The sequence below is a fragment of the Bombus fervidus genome, chromosome 17, assembly GCF_041682495.2.
Source record: "Bombus fervidus isolate BK054 chromosome 17, iyBomFerv1, whole genome shotgun sequence".
NCBI lineage: Eukaryota > Metazoa > Arthropoda > Insecta > Hymenoptera > Apidae > Bombus > Bombus fervidus.
The window spans coordinates 376,240-400,830 of NC_091533.1; the positions used below are offsets into that span (position 1 = coordinate 376,240).

At 28.2% G+C, this 24,591-nt stretch overlaps 3 protein-coding genes across 8 annotated transcripts in view; 2 read left to right on the forward strand and 1 right to left on the reverse strand.

Moving 5' to 3' along the window:
• The window catches only part of Retm (real-time), a 56,711-nt gene extending 48,981 nt beyond the window's left edge, over window positions 1–7,730 (forward strand). The window contains exons 13-16 of the mRNA XM_072020419.1: window positions 1,867–2,113; window positions 3,516–3,622; window positions 7,148–7,290; window positions 7,365–7,730. Coding sequence (XP_071876520.1) covers window positions 1,867–2,113; window positions 3,516–3,622; window positions 7,148–7,290; window positions 7,365–7,434 — 567 coding nt within the window. The 3' untranslated portion in view covers window positions 7,435–7,730. The remainder of the gene's footprint in view (window positions 1–1,866; window positions 2,114–3,515; window positions 3,623–7,147; window positions 7,291–7,364) is intronic.
• How (protein held out wings) overlaps window positions 1–24,591 on the reverse strand; it is a 73,860-nt gene that overhangs the window by 11,116 nt on the left and 38,153 nt on the right. For 4 of the 5 annotated variants that reach the window (XM_072020443.1, XM_072020444.1, XM_072020441.1 and 1 more), the window contains exon 8: window positions 15,360–19,686. The exons of the other annotated variant lie outside the window; for it this stretch is intronic. The gene's annotated coding sequence lies outside the window, so the exon portion shown is untranslated. Of the gene's footprint in view, window positions 1–15,359; window positions 19,687–24,591 lie in introns of those variants that run through there. 5 annotated transcript variants of the gene reach the window in all.
• Window positions 10,605–14,890, forward strand: Morula (anaphase promoting complex subunit morula). Of its 2 annotated transcripts, none has more exons than XM_072020417.1 (8): window positions 10,605–11,271; window positions 11,438–11,873; window positions 11,975–12,213; window positions 12,327–12,507; window positions 12,592–12,817; window positions 12,937–13,121; window positions 13,699–14,244; window positions 14,331–14,890. In XM_072020417.1, exons 1-8 carry the CDS (start codon window positions 11,173–11,175, stop codon window positions 14,768–14,770), a joined length of 2,352 nt encoding a protein of 783 aa, XP_071876518.1. In that variant the 5' UTR covers window positions 10,605–11,172; the 3' UTR covers window positions 14,771–14,890. The 2 variants fall into 2 exon arrangements, with proteins under 2 accessions (XP_071876518.1, XP_071876519.1); XM_072020418.1 differs by having other exon boundaries at window positions 10,605–11,256.

Consider the following 24,591-nt stretch of genomic DNA (forward strand, 5'->3'; position numbering starts at 1 on the left):
ACTCTAGGAGCGACTTTTTAAGACTGAAGCTCTTACAATTCCACCTTTAAAAACTGATTTGTTTCTTTCTTTGTCATCCCTTAATATCCCCACTATCCACGCGTTTGTTAGCCGTTCTCGAATATTCGGCAAAAGGACCGTTGGGATATTGAGGGTTCATTGAGCACTTCGCCTCGCCGACATTCACTGTCGCCGAGTGCGGCCGCATCTTTATTTCTATCATCAGCGGTTCCGAAGCGCGGCCCGGTCTTTGATGTAGATCGAGGTGTAGTTGATGTTACATACGCCTGTTTCGAGTAACTATTTGACCAAAGGACCAAGGATGTGTAACATCAACTACACCTCGATCTACATCAAAGACCGGGCCGCGCTTCGGAACCGCTGATGATAGAAATAAAGATGCGGCCGCACTCGGCGACAGTGTATGTCGGCGAGGCGAAGTGCTCAATGAACCCTCAATATCCCAACGGTCCTTTTGCCGAATATTCGAGAACGGCTAACAAACGCGTGGATAGTGGGGATATTGAGGGATGACAAAGAAAGAAACAAATCAGTTTTTAAAGGCGGAATTGTAAGAGCTTCAGTCTTAAAAAGTCGCTCCTAGAGTTCGGAAGTCAAGTGTAAATCAAGTGTGAAGAAATAAATTCTGTCTTTTTTTTATGTTTTTTTTTATTATTTTTTGTGTTTTTTTATTATTTTACGTGACAGATGCATTGATGGGCCGCTTGGCCCATTGAAGTTTCCTGACTCTTTCGACCTGTCGGCACTTAGGCTTTTTCGCAACATTGTACATATTTCGTCGGATCTTTGTTAGACAATCTCTCCACGATACTACACATGTTTCCAATATTTACAGGAACTTCTTTTCGCTCTTCTTTTGTTTGATATTTTCTTTTATAGCAATGAAACGTACATCGATTTATGTATAGAAACAAGGTCTACGAGAAATCGTCTAGAATTTAAACATATGTATTATGAATACTCGTGTTAAGCACATACAATAACTAATACTCTGAACTTTTACACTAAATACGCATAAAAAAACAGACACAAAGTAGAAATCTGAACGTTTGATCTTCTCCTATTGAATTTTGGATTATTTTAATTCTAGAGAGAGCAGAGCTCTGGCAGAGCTTTTATTCAAAATGCAATAAAAAGGTAGAAAAAGTCATATAACTTTTAAGGGATCATTTTAAAAAGAACGCTCTACCTTCAAATTTATTATAAAACGAATCGCAAAACGGGTTTATTAAATTCTGTAGAGTTATTTGAATGCATACAATTTTCGGAAAAAAAATTATCTTCGCTTTACCGTCCTACTTTCAAGTATAAAACTGTCTTCAAATTGAATTTAAAGGTGAGAAAGTAGAGATCTCACCTGAAGAAAATGATCCACATAAACTGCGATACAACTTTTTCCTACAAGGTTCAGTAGTTCCAAGATCCATAACTTTTTAGCTAAAAATGAACGAGATCCTTTGATTTTGTTGTAAAACATTTTATTGTTTTATTAAATATATGCAAATTTAGTTTTCCTAAGTTAATTCGAGTGCAATTAAATCGACATAAAAAATTTTTAATATCTTTTTTACTATTTTCATATCTTTTTTTTTTTATTATTCTAGACTATTATACATCTCTAATCATTAATTACGTATACTATCTGTTAAAACCATATATTTAATAATATTCGACACACGAGCACAAATACGCCCACATACATGTGCATTATTGCAAATCTGAAAATCTAACGTACACATTTTTGTGCCGCATTAGCTGTGATTCAGTCTTGTTAATATGCATTATTTATTTTATTATGCTGTTCTTAAGATGTACATTTAACGTATATTTTTTTATTAATGTTAGGCCTACATTACTGAAGGAGGAATTGTACCGAAACATCTATATAAAATGGAATTGGAACCTACATCGTCTCAAGAAGAGCATAATCTATATCATTGCATTAGTTTAAGCCGTGGACAAATTCATCGTGTAATAATCCGTTCTAATGATCCAGGAGCAGTTTTAACATGGGATTTTGATGTGATGCGTCATAATATAACATTCACCGTACTTTACCAAGCTTATAATGATGACAAAGATCTTTCTTTGGGTATGTATACGTATATGTATGTGAATAAAATACAGATTAATTGCAAATTAGAAAGATTTGATTTTAACCCTTTACAGCAACTGCTTCTCAAGCTATTATTAAAGTAATCATTGTATAATGTATTAGCATCTAAATACTTTTAAATATTTCTATTGCACAACATCTACTCTTTTCTATTATATTAGTTTAGATAACATGTAATTCATTATGCAAATTATAACAAAAGAGCGCAACTTTGTATTTTATAAGATTACAATTATTTAATTAATGAAGAGAAATCTCTTTCCTAAGAGACAAACATTACACATAAACATACGTAGCAGTTATTTATATTTTCAATGACCTCAAAGTTATAAACACTGTTGATGTTATGCAGTATGAGATGGAAAAATGTAAAATAGATAGAAATATAACACCTTTTGGTTATCCTTCAATGATAAATTTCACATTTTCAAATACATAAAGTACTACTATATTACTATTTAGTACTATTTCTGCATGGTACTAAACTTTATCGAATGATGCAATACATAAAGCACGTATGAATTATTATTATATAAAAGCTAAATTTGTATCCTTTTTATTATATCTATACATATACATAGTTGTACATCAACAACATCATAAAATCAGACGGAAAGACAAAGGGGGAGAGAAAGAGAGAGAGAATGTTATTAGAACACATCAGACCCTTTAAAGTACGAAAAAGAACTTAATCTTAACATTGACGTTAAACTGTCGATTAGCCACGAAGTAACCGAAACATTAAAATATTAATAAAAAATGAATAAGAATTGATAGATGTTCAAAATTGTTTTTTGTGTATTGCATTGCCAATGATTCTAATTTTGAATTTAAAAAATTATCATTGTAACGTATAAATAATCGAAAAATAATAAGAAGAGGCAATTGTACATCGAAAAACAGGTGAAAAACATCTTAAAAAGTAGAACGAAAAAAGAAAATTAAAAAAAAAATAATATTAACTTTAATGAAAATTGTTCATTATGTACGTGTAACTGCAGTTTCATTGAAATGTTGATTTTAAACAAGAAAATATACATAGATACTAATTCGAACCAAATAAATTCTCGGTTGGCAACATTATGGTATAATTTAGAATTGTATATACCAAGAAATACACGAAAAGAAACAAATTTTTCTTATAATATTTTGCCGTTACTCATACTTCACAATAATGTGGTCAAAAATTGTTATTTCAAAAAGAATGCATTGTGGTGAGGTGCAAGCTTTTCACAGTTCAACAAAAAATATATGATTTTCATGCAATTCAGGGACAACAATAATTTCACATTATATTGCGAAAGTATTAAGAAATACGTATTTCATAAATATATTGTATTCGGAATAATTGTATAAATAATCGATGTAAATTTTTCAGAATCTGTTACAGCTGAAGATGCAGAATTATTAGACATGAAAGAAATCAAAGGACATTTCATTAAGGTCGAACCGAGCGTTGTTTGTCATGATGGTGAAAGCATTCAAGTAAGTAAACCAAAAGTATATTGATGTTTTTAAGAATATAATGTATAGAGTACGTTTCACGACTATCACAAATATATTTTATATTTTCTGGTTTGATGGAATTAAGTTGATTGACCTTAAATGACTATAGTCGTTAAATTATCTTGATGCGGGCTGTACTTACGTGTATTAAAAAATATATATTTAAAAAAAAGAAAAAAAAAACTATGACATCTAGAATACTTCAGATTCTCTTAACAACATTTTTTTGTGTCATCAATATGTTCGACAATATTTTGCTGCCACACTTTACGTGCATCACCCTGTATATTTCTCAAGCTTTCATGATACTTGGAATCCCTTTTAATATTATATACGTATATACACTATTTAATATAAATAAAAAGCTTTATTTTCACCTCAGTTTACTTTAATCTCTTATATTAGGAGTAAAATCGTTGTTTTATGATTTTTAAAATAAAGGAAAATTAGAGGCATGTTTAAATGATCTCAACTGCCGCAATTTTCCCGCCATGTAGTAGTACATTCTTGTGATCCGCTAGTATTCAAACAAAACATTACCAACATTCTGTTTTTTGAAAATTTGCATGCGTGAGCAACAATTTCTATATAGAAACAAATAACTTTCACTTCACATTATACATACAGTCGACCATAAAAAGATTCGGATATTGCACAATTTTAAATTATAAGATCTATTATATTATTATATTTTCAGTAAATGTATAAGAACCAACAAAAATGTATTTCATTATGTTACACTACACTACACTATATATATGTCGGTTTGGCGTTAGGACTTGGGTTAGGGGCGTGTAGTGAATCTTCGCCTGGGTTATTCATCGTTGTTGCACAATCGAGGTAACGTTTATTATCACAGGTATAGATAGTACAAGATCTACAAGTGGCCGCGGTAACTAGGCGCTAATGACAATGACCTTAGGTTCGATATGACGAATCAACGGCCCACGGGATAACGGATATACTTTGCTTCAAAGTCTAAGTCGGACTCGACTTACTCCTCGCGATACAAGGATTGCTTGATTAACTCTTTGTTGAGACGTGGATTATTCACCGATCGTACAAACACACTAGGTAACTGGCTAATGAGACTGCAAGAAAGGGAATGACTTTCCGTCACGATGACGTTGCGGAGGAAGACTATGATGGGGTGTACCTAAGGGCACGGAATCATCGGATTCGTCGAGGAAAGCCTCCGCTCGGAGGGTGAGGGAAATAGACGTTGCTGTTAATTGGTTAATTTCTATGTTGGCGGTTAGAAAAGGATGCTAGCCGCCCTTGAGAGAGAGTTCCTAGCGGGAAGCGTCGTACGTGAGGAAAGCAGATCTCCCGTATCTTGTCGCAATAGGTGACAGATTTACGGGCTGATAGAATAAAGACTGTTTGTCAATCTGAAGGACTTTAGTTAACTAAATCCTAAGATTTGTAGCGATTGCTCAGGCTATCTGAACATAAACTGTGAATGACGCATCGACATCTGACGATCATCTTACCCAAAGAATAAGGTCTGTGTGTTAAGGGCAGAAACGTTGGAATGTTTACTGTTAGGCGTATATATGTTAATGCATATGAATCTAAATAATAGAATTATACACATAGAACTAAAACTAATAATGATTATTCATGAAAGTTAATATTTAGTTGATGACATGGTATATATTTTTTGGCAGAGTGGAAATAATTTTTTTTAAATAATACCACTAATTTGTTTCCATTCTTTTTCTAAACGCTCTTTAACATACCCACTACTTCGGGTTAACTTTTTCTTTTTGTAGTAAACTTATTAATTGTCGTATTTTAAAATTTGTATATCTGCTTTTGTGATTCATCCGGATTCTCGGACTTGAACGAAGCATTGTTTACAAACATTGTATATACAGATACTGGTAACATTTAACAAAGAATCGAACTACAAAATTCCACAATGTATACTTTTCGTCCGAAACTTTCTGCAGCATAAAAATTCGCTCTTCTTTAGTATTACTTTTAATATTTAGACAACAATAAATAATAACTCAAAAGTTTTTTTCTACTGTTGTCTATAACAGTATAGCGTAACATAATGTATTACATTTTGTTGATCTTTATACGTTTAGTGTAAATATGCAAATTTGAAATTAAAATTATGCAGTGTCCGAATCTTTCCGTGGCCTATATATGCGATTATCTGTACAATTCTCAGCAAATATACAATTTATACGCAGGGTTTTCAGAGAAAGATGGTTTTTTTCACAAGCCAAACTAAAATGAAAATAAAGTATAAAAAAATTACATTTGATCTTTAACTTTAAATCCTCGAATTTAACCACATAATTAAAGAAGATGAAGGCAACAAACACAACATTCATTATGCACATAATAACGTACACTTCACACACAATATTTATAATACTCATAAATCAAGAATTTTATACCATCTGTTACCGAGCAGCTTTTACATACACGATGTACATGAAATTAGTTAAGACATTGATTCTGACAGTATCTGAAGATCATTGAAGTTCCTAAAATGTGCTCTATTTTACTTGTATGTAATTATGATAGGAAAAAATTAAAAATCGTGGAAGATGCGGATAAGATTGTGACAGATGCCTAATGATGGCTCATAAAATCACGTAGCTATCGGGTACCGAAGGTTTAATTGTTGGACGTGAGAGAGTTTAGGAATATAGCACGACGTTATGTTGCTTTAATCCCTGAAGTGATCAGCAAAACTAAAAAAAATGATAAAAACAATTGTGTATCTTTTTTCTGTTAATCGTAGTAATAGGTGATTTTAACATAACGACAATTACAATACAATTAAATATGTAATTCATTTTCCATTATCATGCTTTTTGGAATCATATACAACACTGCTGGTTTCGTTTCTTTTTAATTCGAAAGAATTTCTCCTACGAGATGTCCTACTTCTTTCTATTACCTTTTAAGATTACGTAAGAAATATGTACTTTCATGATATTATAAAATATTATGTGATATATAAATATGAGAAAAAGCAGTCAAAAATTATCAAATTATATCCATACGCGAGCAAGACTCAGCAGCACGAAACAGTCACGAGCTTATCGTTTATTGTTAGACTTAGGAGGTTAAAGGATAGAAATATTGTCTCTAGAAGAGAGAGCCATATTATGTGATATATAAATATGAGAAAAAGCAGTCAAAAATTATCAAATTATATCCATACGCGAGCAAGACTCAGCAGCACGAAACAGTCACGAGCTTATCGCTTATTGTTAGACTTAGGAGGTTAAAGGATAGAAATATTGTCTCTAGAAGAGAGAGCCGCGAGGTAGAAAAAGTGTGGATACCTTTTGGTAAGAAGACTGTAAAAGAATAGCACAACTCTTATTTCAATGTATCGAAATTGAGGAAACGTCTGCTAAGTAATTCAACTATGTGGTATCATTTGTTTATCATACAATGATTATATGTTTTAACATATTTTACTAATTATTTTTTTATTTTTTATACTTATAATAATTATTTATTTGAACATAGGGTTCTCATATAATGCAAGATGCTGGTGTATATATATTGCAATGGCATAATCAAGATGATCCAGGAGAGTTTCTTTCATCCATTAGTGGTCATAAAGCCCAGCTTATGTATTTTTATGAAACATTATCTTCAGTTCATTACAGGTATTTCTTCTTACAAATTAATTTTCATATAATCTGTGTTACACATAAATATACTTGTATAATTTAATTTTTAGGGGATCTATGATGAGCTTGCAATCTGCTATAAGTACAAAATCAGAAGCAACTTCATTTTTATCTAGATGACGTGTAAAGCATACATCGTAGAATATTTACCAAGGATTAGGACTATGAAACATTGAAAATAGTAGCTTTATTTGAATAAGTTTATTAATTTGCTTTGGAATTTCTTCCATATTACAATTACATTATAATATTTAAATTTTTGAATCTTAATTTATAACGGCACTGTTATCATGTTTTAAATAAGTATATAACTATCTATATTGTAATCGCTTGGTAGAATGCACGAAATTTTAATTCATAAAATATGTAAAAGAATTTGAGGTATAATTAAAAGTTTAAATTCGAAATTAACATAATGGAAATATTAATATTCCCTCTTGTTTATTAAACTCCTTTAATTTCCGTTTAAACAATGAAACTTATTTATATGTATATGTATGTACTAATTTTCCTATCATTTTCTTTTCACTCAACTTTCATGCAACATCTAAACTATTTTCCCTGAATGAAAATTCTGTGACTTTCCTATCCTATCCTACGTCAAAACTGATTTAACATTATTAACAGGAAATTGTTAATTACAAATTCAATGTTTTAAAATCAATATTCTGTTTCTTTATGTTCACGTATATTGTTTTCTTGTCTTTTTTGCATGTTTTTTTCGTATTTCTGTTGCAATTTTGCATACGTGCATCTTTTGAAACTGTATTCTTGCTACCAAATTTTTAATTTTTGTAGAGTATAAATTAATATTTTTCTATTAAAAACATTATTAATATTAAAACATAGAACATTAAAATAAAACATTCAATATTAGAAGGGGCACAAAATAGGAAGCATGCGTAGAAATAACATCACTTTAACCTTTAATTAAAATGGAGTCCCAAATAGATTAAACAAAAAGAGACTTCCTATTAGCCCCAGATTAAAGATCAGTTAAAAGAATATATTATCATATTATTGCATTATCATATATATAATTGCAGATATAAGTACAGAATACAAATCAAATTCAGTTGTTTTTACTTTATACATTAATAATGAAGAGATCCAAGCCTAGTTAAACAATATCAAATATTTTGAAAACCTTTTTTTTTTATTATAATTATTTATTATCGTAATTCATGCCTCAAGAAAGAATGAATAATTAGAGCTATCTTTCACATATTCTATACTAATTAAAAGTTAAAACAAACAACCATCACATGTAGTATGAAAGCAAAAGCCATTAGAGCAAAAGCCTTCACAAATATTTTTGGTTCATTAAAACATACTGTAGAAATGTAACATAATTTATTCACTTTTACCTTTATTAAGAAAAGAGAAGTAAAAAAATACAAAATACCATAGTATTGTTTGAAGCTTTTGGCCGAAAACCGTGTCCTTGTCAATGTTGAATGTGATTTCACCATGTCAAAAAACTACCGGATCTTACACAAGATCTTTCTTGATCAAACCTCTGTCATTGCCAAAGCTAAAGAATATACTGCACAAACTATATGGATTTGAAATACTAAATATCTAGACGATATGAACAGAGGAGCCTCTAACTCAATCCACCCTGGAGCACTTTTCATCACAATTTTTTAATTGTTCAACTAAGTAATTGAAAAGGACTGTTACTTGGTTACGGATTCGAAATGCGAGCTGTTCACAGATTTGGAACAGGAGCAATGGTATATAAAGAACATCTAAAGAATATCTCTCGAAGGTGTATCACTATTAAGACATCTTTAGGCTCCTGATAAAGCTTGTTACTATGTAGAACACTGCTTCAAACAAAAAATCTCAAGATTATAATACAATACATAGTTACATACATCTATTATATCCACATGAAATCATACAAATAATAGACTTAATATTATATTAATATCTTATAGATCCCTCCCCCTATATAAGCAACAATAGTATCCTACTGTCTCTCTGGTGTTGAAAAAAATATTCTGTAATTTCTGATTGTATTTTGTCCCGAGATTTTTATGAGCTAAATGTTTTAAGTTTCAAAATAATTGTAACAGTATATTTCTTAAAACTGTTAAATTTACTTTTTTATGCTCCACAAGAATACAATTTTTTTAAAAGTCTGATGACCTGCAAATCTCTTAAAAAATAACTTAAAATAAGATTTTTATACGCTTATGTTTGCTCTTTTATATAATGCAATTTTATCATGACAAATTCTACCATATAACAATAAATACATAAGATACATCCCGTTTAAATCATTCATCCTATATATGCAATAATCTACTGTTGAAAATTAAAACACAAATTTAATGGTATATTATAAATAAAAGCAGATGTTAAAGCTTTCCGTTTAATTATATTTACATCTTATACTTAATGTTTTGAATACAAAATTTAAATGTTTTAAATAAATGATTAATATTACTTTTCATGTGTAATAAAATTATAGGAAAGTAAGGTATAATTATCGTATGAAATAATTGAAAATAAATGTTGTTATTGAAATAAACAAATTTAATTTACTTTGTTCTTTTCTGAATATTTTTAAAACATCTATATAAGGTATGAGTTATAAAATGCAATAATTACATACATGCATATATATATGTTAATTCTGCTTCAAATTCTTTTGGAATATATATAATATTAATAACACTGGTATACATCAATATCGTTCTGTGAAAACAAGATGTATATACATATGTACTTTATAGATTTTGGGGTGGTGAGTCTTGGGCCCAGTCTATATACGTGGATTATTACATATACAGTTATAGTGGATGCGTGTTATAAACTGTCATTCTCACAAATACAGATCAATCAAATTATGTATATAATTTTGAATTAACATTGAGGTTTCCTATGAAATTGCAAACAATGTATAAAATAGGATATTCTATATCATAAATGAAGTATAGAATTTTATATAACATATTTCTTCAATACAAGTTAAAGAACACATTCTGTTTATTCCACATTTTTCGCAAATAATTTATTGTAGTCTTCCATTAATTTAACACCGTTCTTTGCTGGTATCATTGACAACTTATAGTTTATTTTCTAGTTTCAGCTCATTAATAAAACTTCTATTTTCGGCTCAAATATACATCTCGTGTTTCAAAATGAACTGCGGAATGTCAGCATATGACTCACATACTATCTAGACGAATCTCAAATGATACGATTCTGAATTCTTTTTAAATGAACATACAACTTGACTCTTGAGAGAAACTATCAGAAGGAATTCTCAAATGGATACTTACAATTGATATATATTTGTTCTGATACTGCTTCGTGCCGTGTGCACATTTCTTCTCTATAGTATTTACCGATACAATACAGTGAAGCAGGGTCACACGATTACACATTTCCTCTCTCGCTACGCATTCTCATATTTCTCTCAGTAAAAACACTGGAGATGAAACATACGACTAGTTCAGTCATTTACCACAAGAGGCTCTTATTTTTGTAATTAGTACCTAGTTTTTAGTTGAATTTCACTACATAGGTATCGCCCATAAGCATTGGCGATCTCCCTATTCATTTCTGAAATAACCTTACTACGTAATGCTAGTCGTGTATGTTTTTGTTTATATTTATAATAGGTATTATATTAATAGTAACAGTAGACGAGTTTTTCAGCAGTTTATGTAGCAAAATATTGTATCTATTTTGAAAGAGTCCGAAATGTATGATCGACGTTCTCTTTTGATTAATATAGATTTAAATACATTTTATATTCTAATTTCTTAATAATGCAGAAGAAAAATATTATCAAATAATCAATTATGAAAAGTGATTATAATTTAAAAATTGGTTAAATTATATATGTATAATATGGATAAATCACAGATCAATAAAATCGATTTTTTTCCTCAAGTTCAGTATGCATTTCCTATTTTATATGAAAAGGTTTGTTTATATTTCGTAAATATCTAGATTTGCTTATCTTGAAAATATACTTAGTAGTAATGAATATTTTATTGAGTGCTTATAATTTAATACATAATCAAATTCATATAATATTCTTGAAATATGTGTTTAAAATAATAACTTAATATTTGTAAAGTAAGTAATTTAATATTTGTTTTAGATTCAAAATGAATGTACAGATGAAGAATTTGCAGATGTGATTAAAGAAATAAAGAGGTTAAATTTGACACAATTTGTTGAAGATATAGTTATTTATCATATAGAGTTATATATTCGGCAAAATGTAGCACCTACATTTTGGAAAAAATTCACAAATAATGTGACTGGACAACAAGGTTTCGAACATTTTAAAAATGCAGTAGATGGATTGTATATAAGTTTAACAGAATTTTTGCCATTATTAAAAAAGTTAGAATACTTAACACGAAATGAAATGGTTCAATCTACAATAGATGGGAACAACGTATTAAGTCAATTTAAATTAATTGTACGATCTACGCTATTAAGTCAGTTACCACTCAACTACGAACATATAGTTGAACAATTTTATAAAATTGCATTTAATGTATTTTGTAGTGCAGATAGTTCTCCACAAGGTACTTAGTTTTCTGTTACAATTTAATTATAAGAAAGTAAATAACAAAATTTTAATATTTATATATTTTATTTACTATACTACTGAGTGCTTACTTTGCAGTAACTACAGGAAGTGATACTGCTCAATGTATGGGTTGTTATCAGGAAGTAGATAAATGTCAGTGTCAAATGATTGTATTCATGTTCCATGAAACAAATAGAAAATTAATTGAATTAGAACTATTAGAGAGATTAGTTGGTAATGTTCTTACATCACTGATACATATACGTATTAAAAATCATGTCAGTCAATCATGTGATAAAACATTTGATGTGTCACAATTAAAATCATTAGAAAATGTAAGATTTTGTTATACATACTCCACTTACATAATATAAACTGTACTTGCCTGACTTCTTGAATGTGCAATGAATAATATAATCAATGTCATATTTTATATTTTATTTCACAGTGGCTTGAAACAGTTGTTATGAGCTGGTTAATAAGAATATATTCTGGTGGTTTTTCAAAGGTTGTATCTTTGACCAATCAAACTCGTAATGCTATAGACAAATTTAAACAGAAACTATCTCATTTTTTATATGAAACATATACCAGATTTAGAATTGAACAACTCTTTGACATCATAATAGGTTATTAAAATATAGTTCACACATATATCTTCTTATACTTGTTACATTCATATTTATGTTACTTATACTGTTTTTTATGTTTAGAGTATCCTGATTCTCAACCTGCAATAGATGATTTACGTATTTGTCTAGAACGAACTGATTTACGTAAAGTCCTAATAGAAAGTCTACAAGAAGCATTAAAAACAAGATTATTACATCCAGGCGTAAATACACCAGACATAATAACAGCTTATATTGCAGCTATAAGAGCATTGAGACAATTGGATCCTACAGGTGTCCTCCTTGAAACAATAACAGAACCTATTAAGTAACTATTATATTAACATCATATTTTATCAACAATTATTAAAGTGTGCTAATTATAATCTGTTAAATCACCAATGAACTTTTTCACAAAATATTTAAACGCTTTTACATATTATTTAGAATTTATTTAAGAACCAGAGAGGATACTGTACGTTGCGTAGTGAGTGATTTGCTTGATGACTCACCAAGTGATCTAGCTGATGAACTAGTCAAGGGCGAATCTTTACAATTAGATGATGGTTCTGGCGATGAAGAAAATGAAGATTGGGACAAATGGATGCCAGATCCTGTTGATGCTGATCCTGGTATGTTTATAACATCTAAGGTGTTTTAAGATGATTAGTCAAAATACTGAATATGAATTTTATGTTTTATACTAAAGTAATAGAAATATGTCCTCTCCAAGGAATGTTGTATTGGTTATGTTTCCATTTAAGATACAATTGTTTCTGTTTACATATCTGATTACGTAATATTTAGATAACAATTCAAAATCTATATATATAAGTCTGTTATATATCTATTATAAGTAGATTTTAGAATTATTTAGGATTATTATTGATATGCAGATTGTGATAAAAAGAACCTTCTTTATGACCACTAAAATTTACCTAATTTGAATCTTTCCAATCTGTATTTGTTCAAATAATCAAAAGATCATGTGTATGCAACTATTGCATATACTAATAAAATGTTTTTACTGCAATATTGTAGTATGTAGTATGTAGTATTTTCAATATATTTAAACTTGCAAATTTATTTTATAAGTTCCTGGCTGCACAATCTCTTTTTAATTTTAATAGAATTTTCTTTACAACATTCCTGTTTAAATTTTAACTAATTTTTTTATAATAAAATAGATTTAAATCTCCTTTTTTATAGCAAAATCAGCGCAACGCAGGATGTCAGATATAATATCGATGTTAGTAAATGTATATGGTAGTCAAGATCTATTTGTAAATGAATATCGTACATTATTAGCAGACAGACTACTGTCTCAATTAAATTATCATACTGAACGAGAAATCCGTCATTTAGAATTATTGAAAAGGCGTTTTGGAGAAAATCAACTTCATTACTGTGAAGTTATGTTAAAAGATGTATATGATTCTAAAAGAATAGATGGACATATACAATCTGATGCTAGTTACACTTTAGAAAAAGAGCACTTCCCTACATCTGCATTGATATTATCAGCACAGTTTTGGCCACCATTTAAAGAAAACTGGAAATTAGAGTTACCTAAAATTGTACAGGACCAATTAAACAAATATGTAAAAGCATTTGAAACTCTAAAAGGAAATAGAACACTTTGTTGGAAACCTCATCTCGGAAATGTTAATTTAGAAATTGAATTAAAAGATAGAAAATTAGATATAAATGTAACACCGATACATGCTACAATAATCTTACATTTTCAAGATAAGAGTAAGAAATATTTATGCACATGTTATTATTAACATCCTTAAATTTGTTTAAATATTAACATATTTATTGTATTTTTCAACTTGCAGAAGAATGGGCTCTAGAAGAACTTGCAGAAATAATGCATGCCCCTGCAACTGTGTTAAGAAGAAAAATAACTTTTTGGGTTTCACAGGGTCTTTTGAAAGAAATTTCTAATGATGTCTTCATATTACAAGAAGAAAGTTCAACGAAAACCAGATCTTTATCAGATATTGTTCTGGAAGAAGAAGTAGAAAGTGCAATGGCATCTGCAAGTGATCAGAGGGAGGAAGAACTTCAAGTGTTTTGGTCTTATATTGTTGGCATGCTAACCAATTTAGATTCTATGCCTTTAGAAAGAATTCATCAAATGTTAAAAATGTTCGCGTCTCAAGGTCCAGGAGCAATGGAATGTGGCTTACCTGAATTGAGACAATTTCTTGATAGAAAAGTGAGAGAACATCAACTATTATTTTCAGGTGGCTTATATCGTTTACCAAAATCATAATTATTATTTAATTCTTTGTATTATATGATGTATAATATGCGATAAACTCATCAATGTTTAAAAGCTGATTTCATACAATAAGATTATTAATAAAAATTAATCTGTATAATACTGTTTAAACCCATAGTTTAATATACTGAGCAACAATGAAATTTTATATACTGTATAATAAAGATGAAGGCGAGAATTACTTTTTTCTAACTCGTAAATTATATGTTACAATCAGATAATAGATACAGTTATAATAAAATATTTCTGTAATGCATTCATAAACAAAATGCATAATATAATAAATTCAATATATTAATGTAGTTGCCTGCATAGTTAAGTATTATATATACATGCACATTATACTTTAATTATATATTATATTTTAGTTTCTCGAAGAAATTAATATCATCTTTGCATACCATTTACATCATTTGCAGCGCAATTTTTTAAAAAGTATACTCTATACTTAAAAATATCAAAATGTTATTATTATATTTATACAGCAATCTTTCTTACCCTCCTCTGATATGTGTGGAAAAATTGCAATGAACAATGGAAAACCTTAATTACACATTTAATAAATGAATCTTTTAGATAATTTGAAAATAAAATTATTTTATATTTTGACCTATACTTGCTACATATCTTGCATTGTTGACAGAAATATCAACAATAAAATAAAATATAAAACAAATCATTTTATAAATTTTGACAAGAATTAAGCAACTATTGTAATAAACGTAAATAGTAAATACAAATATTCTTAATAACAAAACTGTATACATACATACATATATAAATCTATGTATGCATACATATATGCATATAAAGGTACATATACATGTTATTTGAATAAGTATTGTGAATACAAATAATATTTACTCCTTGATCTCAATGTCATATATTTTTAAATAATCTAATCCAATTAAAATAATTTTGACATATATATGTTACATACTGTTACCAAACTTAAAACACTATAGAATTAAACAAATATTAACTAGTTTTTGCCATGACTGGTTATTAATAGTAAATAGATTATTAATGGTAATATTATTAACATTTCGAAGTTACAGTTTTCCAAATATAATGAAAAAATACATTGTTAATTCTCTGACTGTGATTAAATATTAATGATTATATATCATACATTCATTTCAAAAACAATGTCTCACATATGAGAACAATATATCATAGTGGTAGTATGATATATCATATTATTATTTCTAAATTATGTTTTTTACGTTTTTAAAATTTTATATGCGTATTTTGTAACATGTGTATGTACCTGCAACTGTATAAGACTTAAAAAATATGTAAGTTCATCTACATATAAACAGTCAATGAATACATATAATAATTTGTTTAATATTAAAAGGGAAAGTTAAAAAATAGAGACAATTTTGCCGAATTTAAGATACATATCAAACGTCTTGGATCTAGTAACGATACATATGAATGTAAGTATTTCATAATCTATATATGATATATTTATATGTACGTAAGATTAAAAACTTTTTGTTTCTAAGAAAATAGAAGAAAAAGTCTTAATAGAAGAAAAAATAGAAGAAAGAACTTTTGTTTGAGATTGCTAGAAGTTGTCGAATATTATATATTGACTATTGTAAAGAAATCATTCTAATTTTTGAAATTTATAACACTTCTACTCCCTATGATGTAGTTATAAATCCTTTATTATTAAGGGAAAGTGTGATAAAAACTTGATTATATAATTATCATTCCAATCAAATAATATATAGATTTTTAATACATAATCAGCAATTAATATCATTCACTAAAAGTAATCTGTATTATTTTTTATTTAAAAAGTGTAATTAATATTTAATGCACTATTATATTTTACTCAATATTAAAGTCCGACATAAAATATCAAAGAATATATTTTAGTGATTTTCAAAACCGGGACATTTATATAAGACCAAATAAGAAGTAAAATATGTATATATTTTTACGTTATTATTTTATGTGTGACTCAAAGATAAATACATATATACATACGTGTATATATATATGTATATATGTATATATTAATGATATCATCATTGCACTAAATACACGGCAAAAGTTTCATCAGTTTTCAACTTCCCCCGCTCCTACATATGTATGTAGTTTTGTAAAATATCTGTGTTTCTTTTGCATCATTATTTTGAATTACATATTGTATTAAAATATAGTGGATATACTGCTTTAAGCTATAAACTTAAGTAGAATTCAGATCACTCTTAGTACAATTAGATCATGAAATATAATCTATTTACACAAAGTAATAGTTGTTTGTCCTTATATAGTTGAAAATGTTCAAAATGCTTGTTTAAAGTACAAACATGTTACACAGATCATCAAATATACACAAATGAACATGATAGAAAATTCTTATTACATGTACATATGGCAAATCTAAATGATTAACAGAATATTATTTGTATATCTAAATGATATTATTGACTGGTAAATAAATCAATCTCACATATAAACACTCTCTTCTATTATATATAGATAACTTCATTATATAACATTATAAATGTAGATATATTCCAAATAACGATGCAGGTAGTAAACAACTTCATATGCTGTTCTTTGTCTTAATTAAATTGCTCACCATTTGTAGAAATATCGTTTTTATAAACAACCCTTCCTAATCTGCATTTATAAAATGGAAAGAAAAATAAATCGTTTCTTTGTGAATTTATCTAGATAAGTAAAATTGAAAATATTCAATAACTGATCAAAGTCTATTATTTTACAAGTAAATTGCACCGTAATATTACATAACAGAATTTTCAAATTATAAAATAATAAAATATTACATTATGTATCTCTTTGTTAAAAAGTGGAGATTCTTCCTAGCCACACAACAAACTAATATATGTATTTAAAGAGACATTTATATTCTTAATACTTAATTAATATCTTCAAATATATTTTGATTTTCTTAGCATTTCTTGATCAAATTAATAAGTTGTAAATTCAGAAAGTTAGATACAAAGTATCTAGTAAATGTCTTACTTATAATTAAATTTGACATATAAAATTTTGCATTTTTGTGTTATGTTATAGTTCATCGTCTATTAATATAACAATTATTTAACATGCTATTATTGGTATAAAACTTTATCTCTGTAAATAGCTCTCACTTAACATTAAAACAAAAATATTCTTAAATTTTTATTCAGAGAATTGTTTTTTTCGCGGGTTAAACTAATTCAATTTCAGTTAAAAAGTATCAAAATGAAAACAAATTTTGATTTTATATTGCACCTATTACACGTGGATATATTATTTTCTAAGTTATATAAAATACATAATGTTATTTAAATTTTTAGCCCCTTTTCTCTCCCTATTCATTTTATTGCTCTAATAAGGACGTAAGTACTAAAAAATTGATATAGCTATTATGCAGAAAACTTCATTTTATAATCTGTGATAAACTGTTCTAAATAGAAACATGTATATTGTTTAAAATGAATTTTTAGTATATAGGTCATCTAAGAGGTGTGATATAACAGAAAAATGAGATTCTTATATTACTAATAAATTAATTTGAAAAATAGTTTGCAAGAATTTTGAATATTTCCTACTTATTCATTATACAAATGTATAACATATGTACATATATGTATTATAGAAATTTTAATTTTTCGTAAATATCAATTAAATTAAAGTAATATCGAGTCGATCGCCTTTAGAACATTATTCAGCTAGGAGTACTATACATATAACGGAATCAGAAGTTATAAGGTATTAAAAATTCGTAAAACAAACGTTTATGGTTCTGTTTCTTGTATGAATAGTGTTTTTATGCATATTTCATTGTGCATATTATTAGATACTCAACTTTCATTAATCACATGTACATATACATATACATATGTAGCATCGACGTGACTAAACATAGTAAGGTTTACAAATGTTCAATTTAAATTGTAGGTAATATGAAGAAGAAATAATAACAGTAAGAAGATAAATAGAACGATACTTAAAAGATAGGCAATATTGTTCCAGATTACGAGATGTCACAAATTTAGCGAATATAATTCATAATGGTGTATAAGCTACGAAGAATTTCTATAGATACGTACTATTTACACGTATTGTACATATTGCAAATTATGCATATATATGCGATTTTTTTTGTAGATTATTCGATGAATAATAATTGTGAATTTAGTAATGTTGAAAATCTATTATTTTCTAGTTATATCACGCCTTGAAACATTTTATAGGAAAAAATTTGAAATTTAGTATTTTAATAATAAATAAGTTAGTATTTTAACGTGAAAAAAATGATGATGGTACATACGTAAAGATAATAGTCGAATAACTCTGTACTTGGCAAAATAGTTATGTTTAAGAAGCAAAAGAATTGATAATAAATTATGTTGGTATTGCATTAATTTTATAGTGGTGATTCATTGAAATTCAAGCAAATTTCTCAAATTTCATTTTATGCAGTAGAACCGAAATAATTTTGATTTTGCTTGTAAATAAAAAATGTTGCAAAATTATCGCTTCGTTTGCATTAAAAATAAAGATGCATTTAATTATTATGATCCTGATTGATTATTTGTCGCATATTCCAGCATCGTGATACAGATTGATTTTTGTTGAAAATTGATCGTTTTTCGTCGGTAAGTAACTCATAATCAGAGACTTAATTACCTGTCTGACGTTGGAAACGCCAGCACAAATGAACGCTAGCGGAACGAGCAAAGCAATTTAAACAAGGCTGTACAATTTTAAAGACACGAAGAGGGTACAGGATGGATAAACTTGACGAACAACAGGGCTGGTGATGCGAACGGCGAAGGTGGTCATCTGGTTGGTGAACCGATCGAACGCGGATGTTGTTCCAGAGTCCAGGTGTTAGCACGGGGCGAGTGGATTCCATTGTTAGCACTCCAAGCCTATAGGCCATGGGCAACCAAGGTTAAAAAGAAAGAAAAGAAAAACAGTTTGTTAGTAATTTAATTATGATCGATTCATGTTAACATTAAGTTTTTGAACAGTTCGATAGTTGAAAGAAATGTAGTTAGTGGGAAGCATTGCCTTTCCTTAGATATTTTTGCATTTTAAGTTACCTTATTTAAATTATTAAACGATTAAAAGGAATTCGTATGCCCAATCGCCTAATAAGAGATTCGTTTTATTAATTTAAGGTACGTATTCACATATAAAAAGTAAAAGCTAACATCTAATGAAACGAGTATAATCAAAGAAATAACGATTAACAAGCAACTGCTTCGCACTCCCTTTTGGTCAATATTAGTGTATAAGCATTTATTTCATATAAAACATGATACACGTGATAGAAACATTGTCAGAATATTATATATCGATGAAATGAAGCTCATACTTCGTTACTTGTCATTCATCGTTTACAATCAACAGCCCTCTAATTACCGAAAGTTCATAAACTTGGCATATATGTATGCAGGTATACATATAATTTAGGATTTCGTAATTTTTCCAAGCTTCGTTATTATTGTTACATAGTTACAATGTGCATGATCTGACGAGATAGCAGCTTTTTCTGTCTTTCTCTTATAAAAGAAATCCGATCGATCATTAGAGGGTTAAATTATGTATTTTGGTTATAAGTTTCACATAATCATGTGCCCTCCCCGCGCTTAGGATAGTCGAGAAGATAAATATATAAAACTGTGTACAAGATTCTAAAACGGAACGATTTAAAGACATAAACAAGTGTAAAAAAGCAGACTTAGAATAGTAGGTGGTAAGATGATTTTTAGTTATTTAAAATGCGAGGAATTCGTTATTTCCCAAAAAATTATATCATTTTGTAGGCAGCTTGGGTGTGCACCTGCCACCATATAGTAGCGTTAAATGACACTGTACGTATGTATGATATTAAATCCATAGTTACAGCAATATTATTACTGTGAATCGTATTAACTCTAACGATTAATATCCTATCATCAAGCAGGTGTCAAAAGGCCAATGAATTACACGCGTGCCGTACAATAAAATAGGTCTATTTTACAATCTCTGAAAAAAGCATACCTTTGCATATGGTGTTAAGATCTGTTTACATTATATAAATACGTAGCGTTAATTGTCCAGCAAAACATGTACAAAGGAAAACCTGCGAGGCAGATTCGATATCTCATAATTTCTGCTCACAATTGACTATTTTTTAATTACAATTACATTGTTGTTGAATACTTGTTTCAATGCTTGTTTCCCCTAAGAATCATCTGGATAAATTTTCTCCTCACTTTTTCCCATTTTCCCTTCTTTTTCGATATATCCTTCATTATTCTACAATTAACACTTTCAATGAACACACGATAAACACGTTGCATTATCATTTAAGCAGAAAATAACAAAGAAAATAACAAATACTACATTTTCGTTAAATTTACCAAAATAACGAATATTCTTTACATTTTTTTCATCCAGATTATTACTTTTCTTGGTGTACCTATTATTCCGATAAAAGTATTATATAGGCTACATGAAGATATATATATATACATATATACATGTATATATGTATATATGTGAATAGAAACATCAAGTTAGTGTCAACTTGGCCGTGTGGAGCATTTCTGGTTAGTTTTATAAAGACAATGCATAGTTATACGTTTTGTGTAAAAAATGAAATCGCTTCTATAATAAAGGTGCCATTGTAAATTATGCGTGGTATTGTTAGTGATGATACATAAAAAAGGATATAGGATGCATTTTTAGGATTAAAATATAAAATCTTTTATTTCTAGGTAATAAAGTTTGGCAAAAATTGTTAAAAAAAAATTGTTTACAACGCGTCGAAAAAATTTTTAACTTTTGGTAAAATTAGTCGAGTAAGTATCCCGAGACGTTAAAGAGAATAGTGATTAAATTAATACGATATATACAGGCAAATTTTTAGGTACATGTACTTCTAAATTTGCATATTTTCGTGCGATATAAGTGATGCCCTGGATTCAAGTGGAACGAAAACATCCAAAGTTGAAAAATAATACGATAAAGTACTATACAATAGATTAGACTACGCTTCTTCGTAGCTTAAGCCTTCGCATCGTATCGTAGTACCATCCCTGTCATTTTTCTTCGTTCGAGATAAAAAGAAACTACTCTTCTTGTACTTTGTATAAATATTTATTTGAAATACACGTACGACACGCACGCGTAGACACGTATGTATATCGTATAAATGTACACGCACAAAAAGGCAGACGTAAATGGAATGAATAAGTGTTCCACAGGCACAAGTTGCCAAAAAATTTATCGGTTTTGATGTATGGTCACATACGTGATCTTTGAATAAAGATTACAACATATTATGTCGTAGATAAATATTAAATCAGTCGTAGTACACAATATTATTTTCAGAGCTGCATTTTATATTTATATTTGCTCTTCTTCAAACGTATTTTTTATTTTATTTTTTCCTTTTTACTTTTAAAGTATTGTTTTTATTCATGTACATCCTATATCAATTATCCTTCGACAATGATAACTGTCATGTCTCATTGATCATCAAATATAATTATCAATAATATGAAGATTTCAGATTAGCATTAATATAAAAATGCGGACAAATCGTGTAGAAGTAAAAAAGATTTAGAAAAAGAATGGGTAGGTGCGCACCCATACCATACCGCAGTCTCTCCATCATTTATCTTCTTGTTTCATGATGCAAAGAAGACAGAAGGAGTAATATATATTTTTTAAAGATATTTAGTCTTTATACCTAATTGCGGGGAGTCAACATTACCTTGAAACTTTAACTTTTATTTCAATTATGCATGTGAAGGGTATAAAAGGTAATATGTATCCTTTAATGTTGTACAAAATCACTAACCATACCCACTTCTACAATACTGAATAACGTCATTAAAATTCAAATCTTTACATTTGTAAAGTAAAAATTCCTTTCAACATATAATAAATTAAAAATTATTTAATACGAAATATAGTATGATTCGAGTCTTTCATAAAGTATTTTTAATTAAATTTCATATTTATTATAAATTTTATATCATAATTCCATTTCCAATCCAAGATTATTTTACGCTTAATTAAAAAATTTAAAGTTTTACAAATAAAAATCTTCGACGTTTTCTTTGATATAGATATTTTTCAGTTTAAAAACATTTCAAATTTATAAATTACAATAATAGAAACATTACGTGAAATTCGCGTTTTACCAATATGCAATTATATTTGAAAATAATGACGTAATCATTTGATTTTTGTTTTATGTAAACGATGAATTTTACAAGAAAGATAATATTGTAGAACACTGAAAATATTATTATATTAACGTCAGTATTGGACTACATATTAATAAACATCGAAGTAAATAACATATGATAAGTTAACTTATAAATAAAAAAGAAGATTAAAGTAGTCTTCAAAGATATTGTTTACATATAGCATGTTAAACGTATTAAAAGATCATTACTTAAAAAAGTTGTATAGTAAATAAAAAGGAATAAAAAATTGCAATGTTTTATACGAAAATAAAATTATTGGTACATTTTTTTTCAATTTAGATGTAAATCTGAATTAAATTTTTTTATATGGTTAATAGTACGATACATTATTCGCACTTTATGCAAGACTCAAACATATTTATTCGAATACTACACGTTTTAACTAATTCCCACATATAAAAGATTCAATAAACGCAACACATTTGTATCTCTATATATCACGATAAAATTTGTAAATAATTTCATTGTTGTTCTTATTAACGTTACGAATATACGTTAATGTAATAATCGGAGCATACATATTTTTTGAAAAGGCACCATAATTCTGCTATTACCTTGTTATATGTTACGTTATACTTATACGTATAATAAAAAAAATTAAAACTCATCGATATCTCCGTTATGATTTATTAATTGTAATTCATTACCTATTTATAAAGAGCAAAATGCTAAAAAAAAAAAAAAAAAAAAAAAAAAATACCTCTACCGCAATACTTTGGATATGGATTTGAATACCCGTTACTATCAATTATTTTGGATTTAAACTGACATTATTTCATGGCTAAAATAATAATAACAGCGAATCGTTGATTACTTGGTTTGTAATATAAATATGTAAAAGAATAAATTTTTAGCTTTGAAGTACAGAAAAAAGATGTTGTAGAACAAGAAAGAAAAAAGGAAGGATCTTTTTTAATGAATTTAAATGATTTTTCTCGAACCTTGAAGCTTTCTCTCATATGACCATAAACAATTTAAATTCGATATTCATATTCGTGTCTTTATGGCATGCATGCAATTTTTTGACATTTACAGAATTATTATTATTATGATGCAAGATATTACGACTGACTAGTAAATAGGTAATTGTTAGCTGCGATAAACTTATAAGAAGATGAAATTAAACGTATAAGAAGAAGATGTATGAAATCTGAAACATTATACATCTACGATATAATCGTTTATCTTTTTCAACTTCAAGTGAACGTACACCCAATTCTGCTTTTACACGGATTTCTGACAATGATTTTAATTTAACATGGTATAGAAAAAAAATGTAATTCTCTTTTCATACGATTAAACGTGGCACGAACAGTGCCATTTGAAAATGGCAAAAATCTCCATTCGTTTTCAATCCTCTTTGCTAGAAGTTTCTTTTTGCTACTTTTTCTTAGCTTTGTAGTCTAATTCTGTTTCATATTTTCTCGGTTTTAATTAAGCTCAATTATATCGACAGTTCCTCTATTCTATTTTCTATTTTACAGTAATATCGTGCGGAACCTGTTTCATTCGAATTAAAATGACAACAATAAGCGCTGACAATTCCCTTCTTAGAAAAGTTAGACT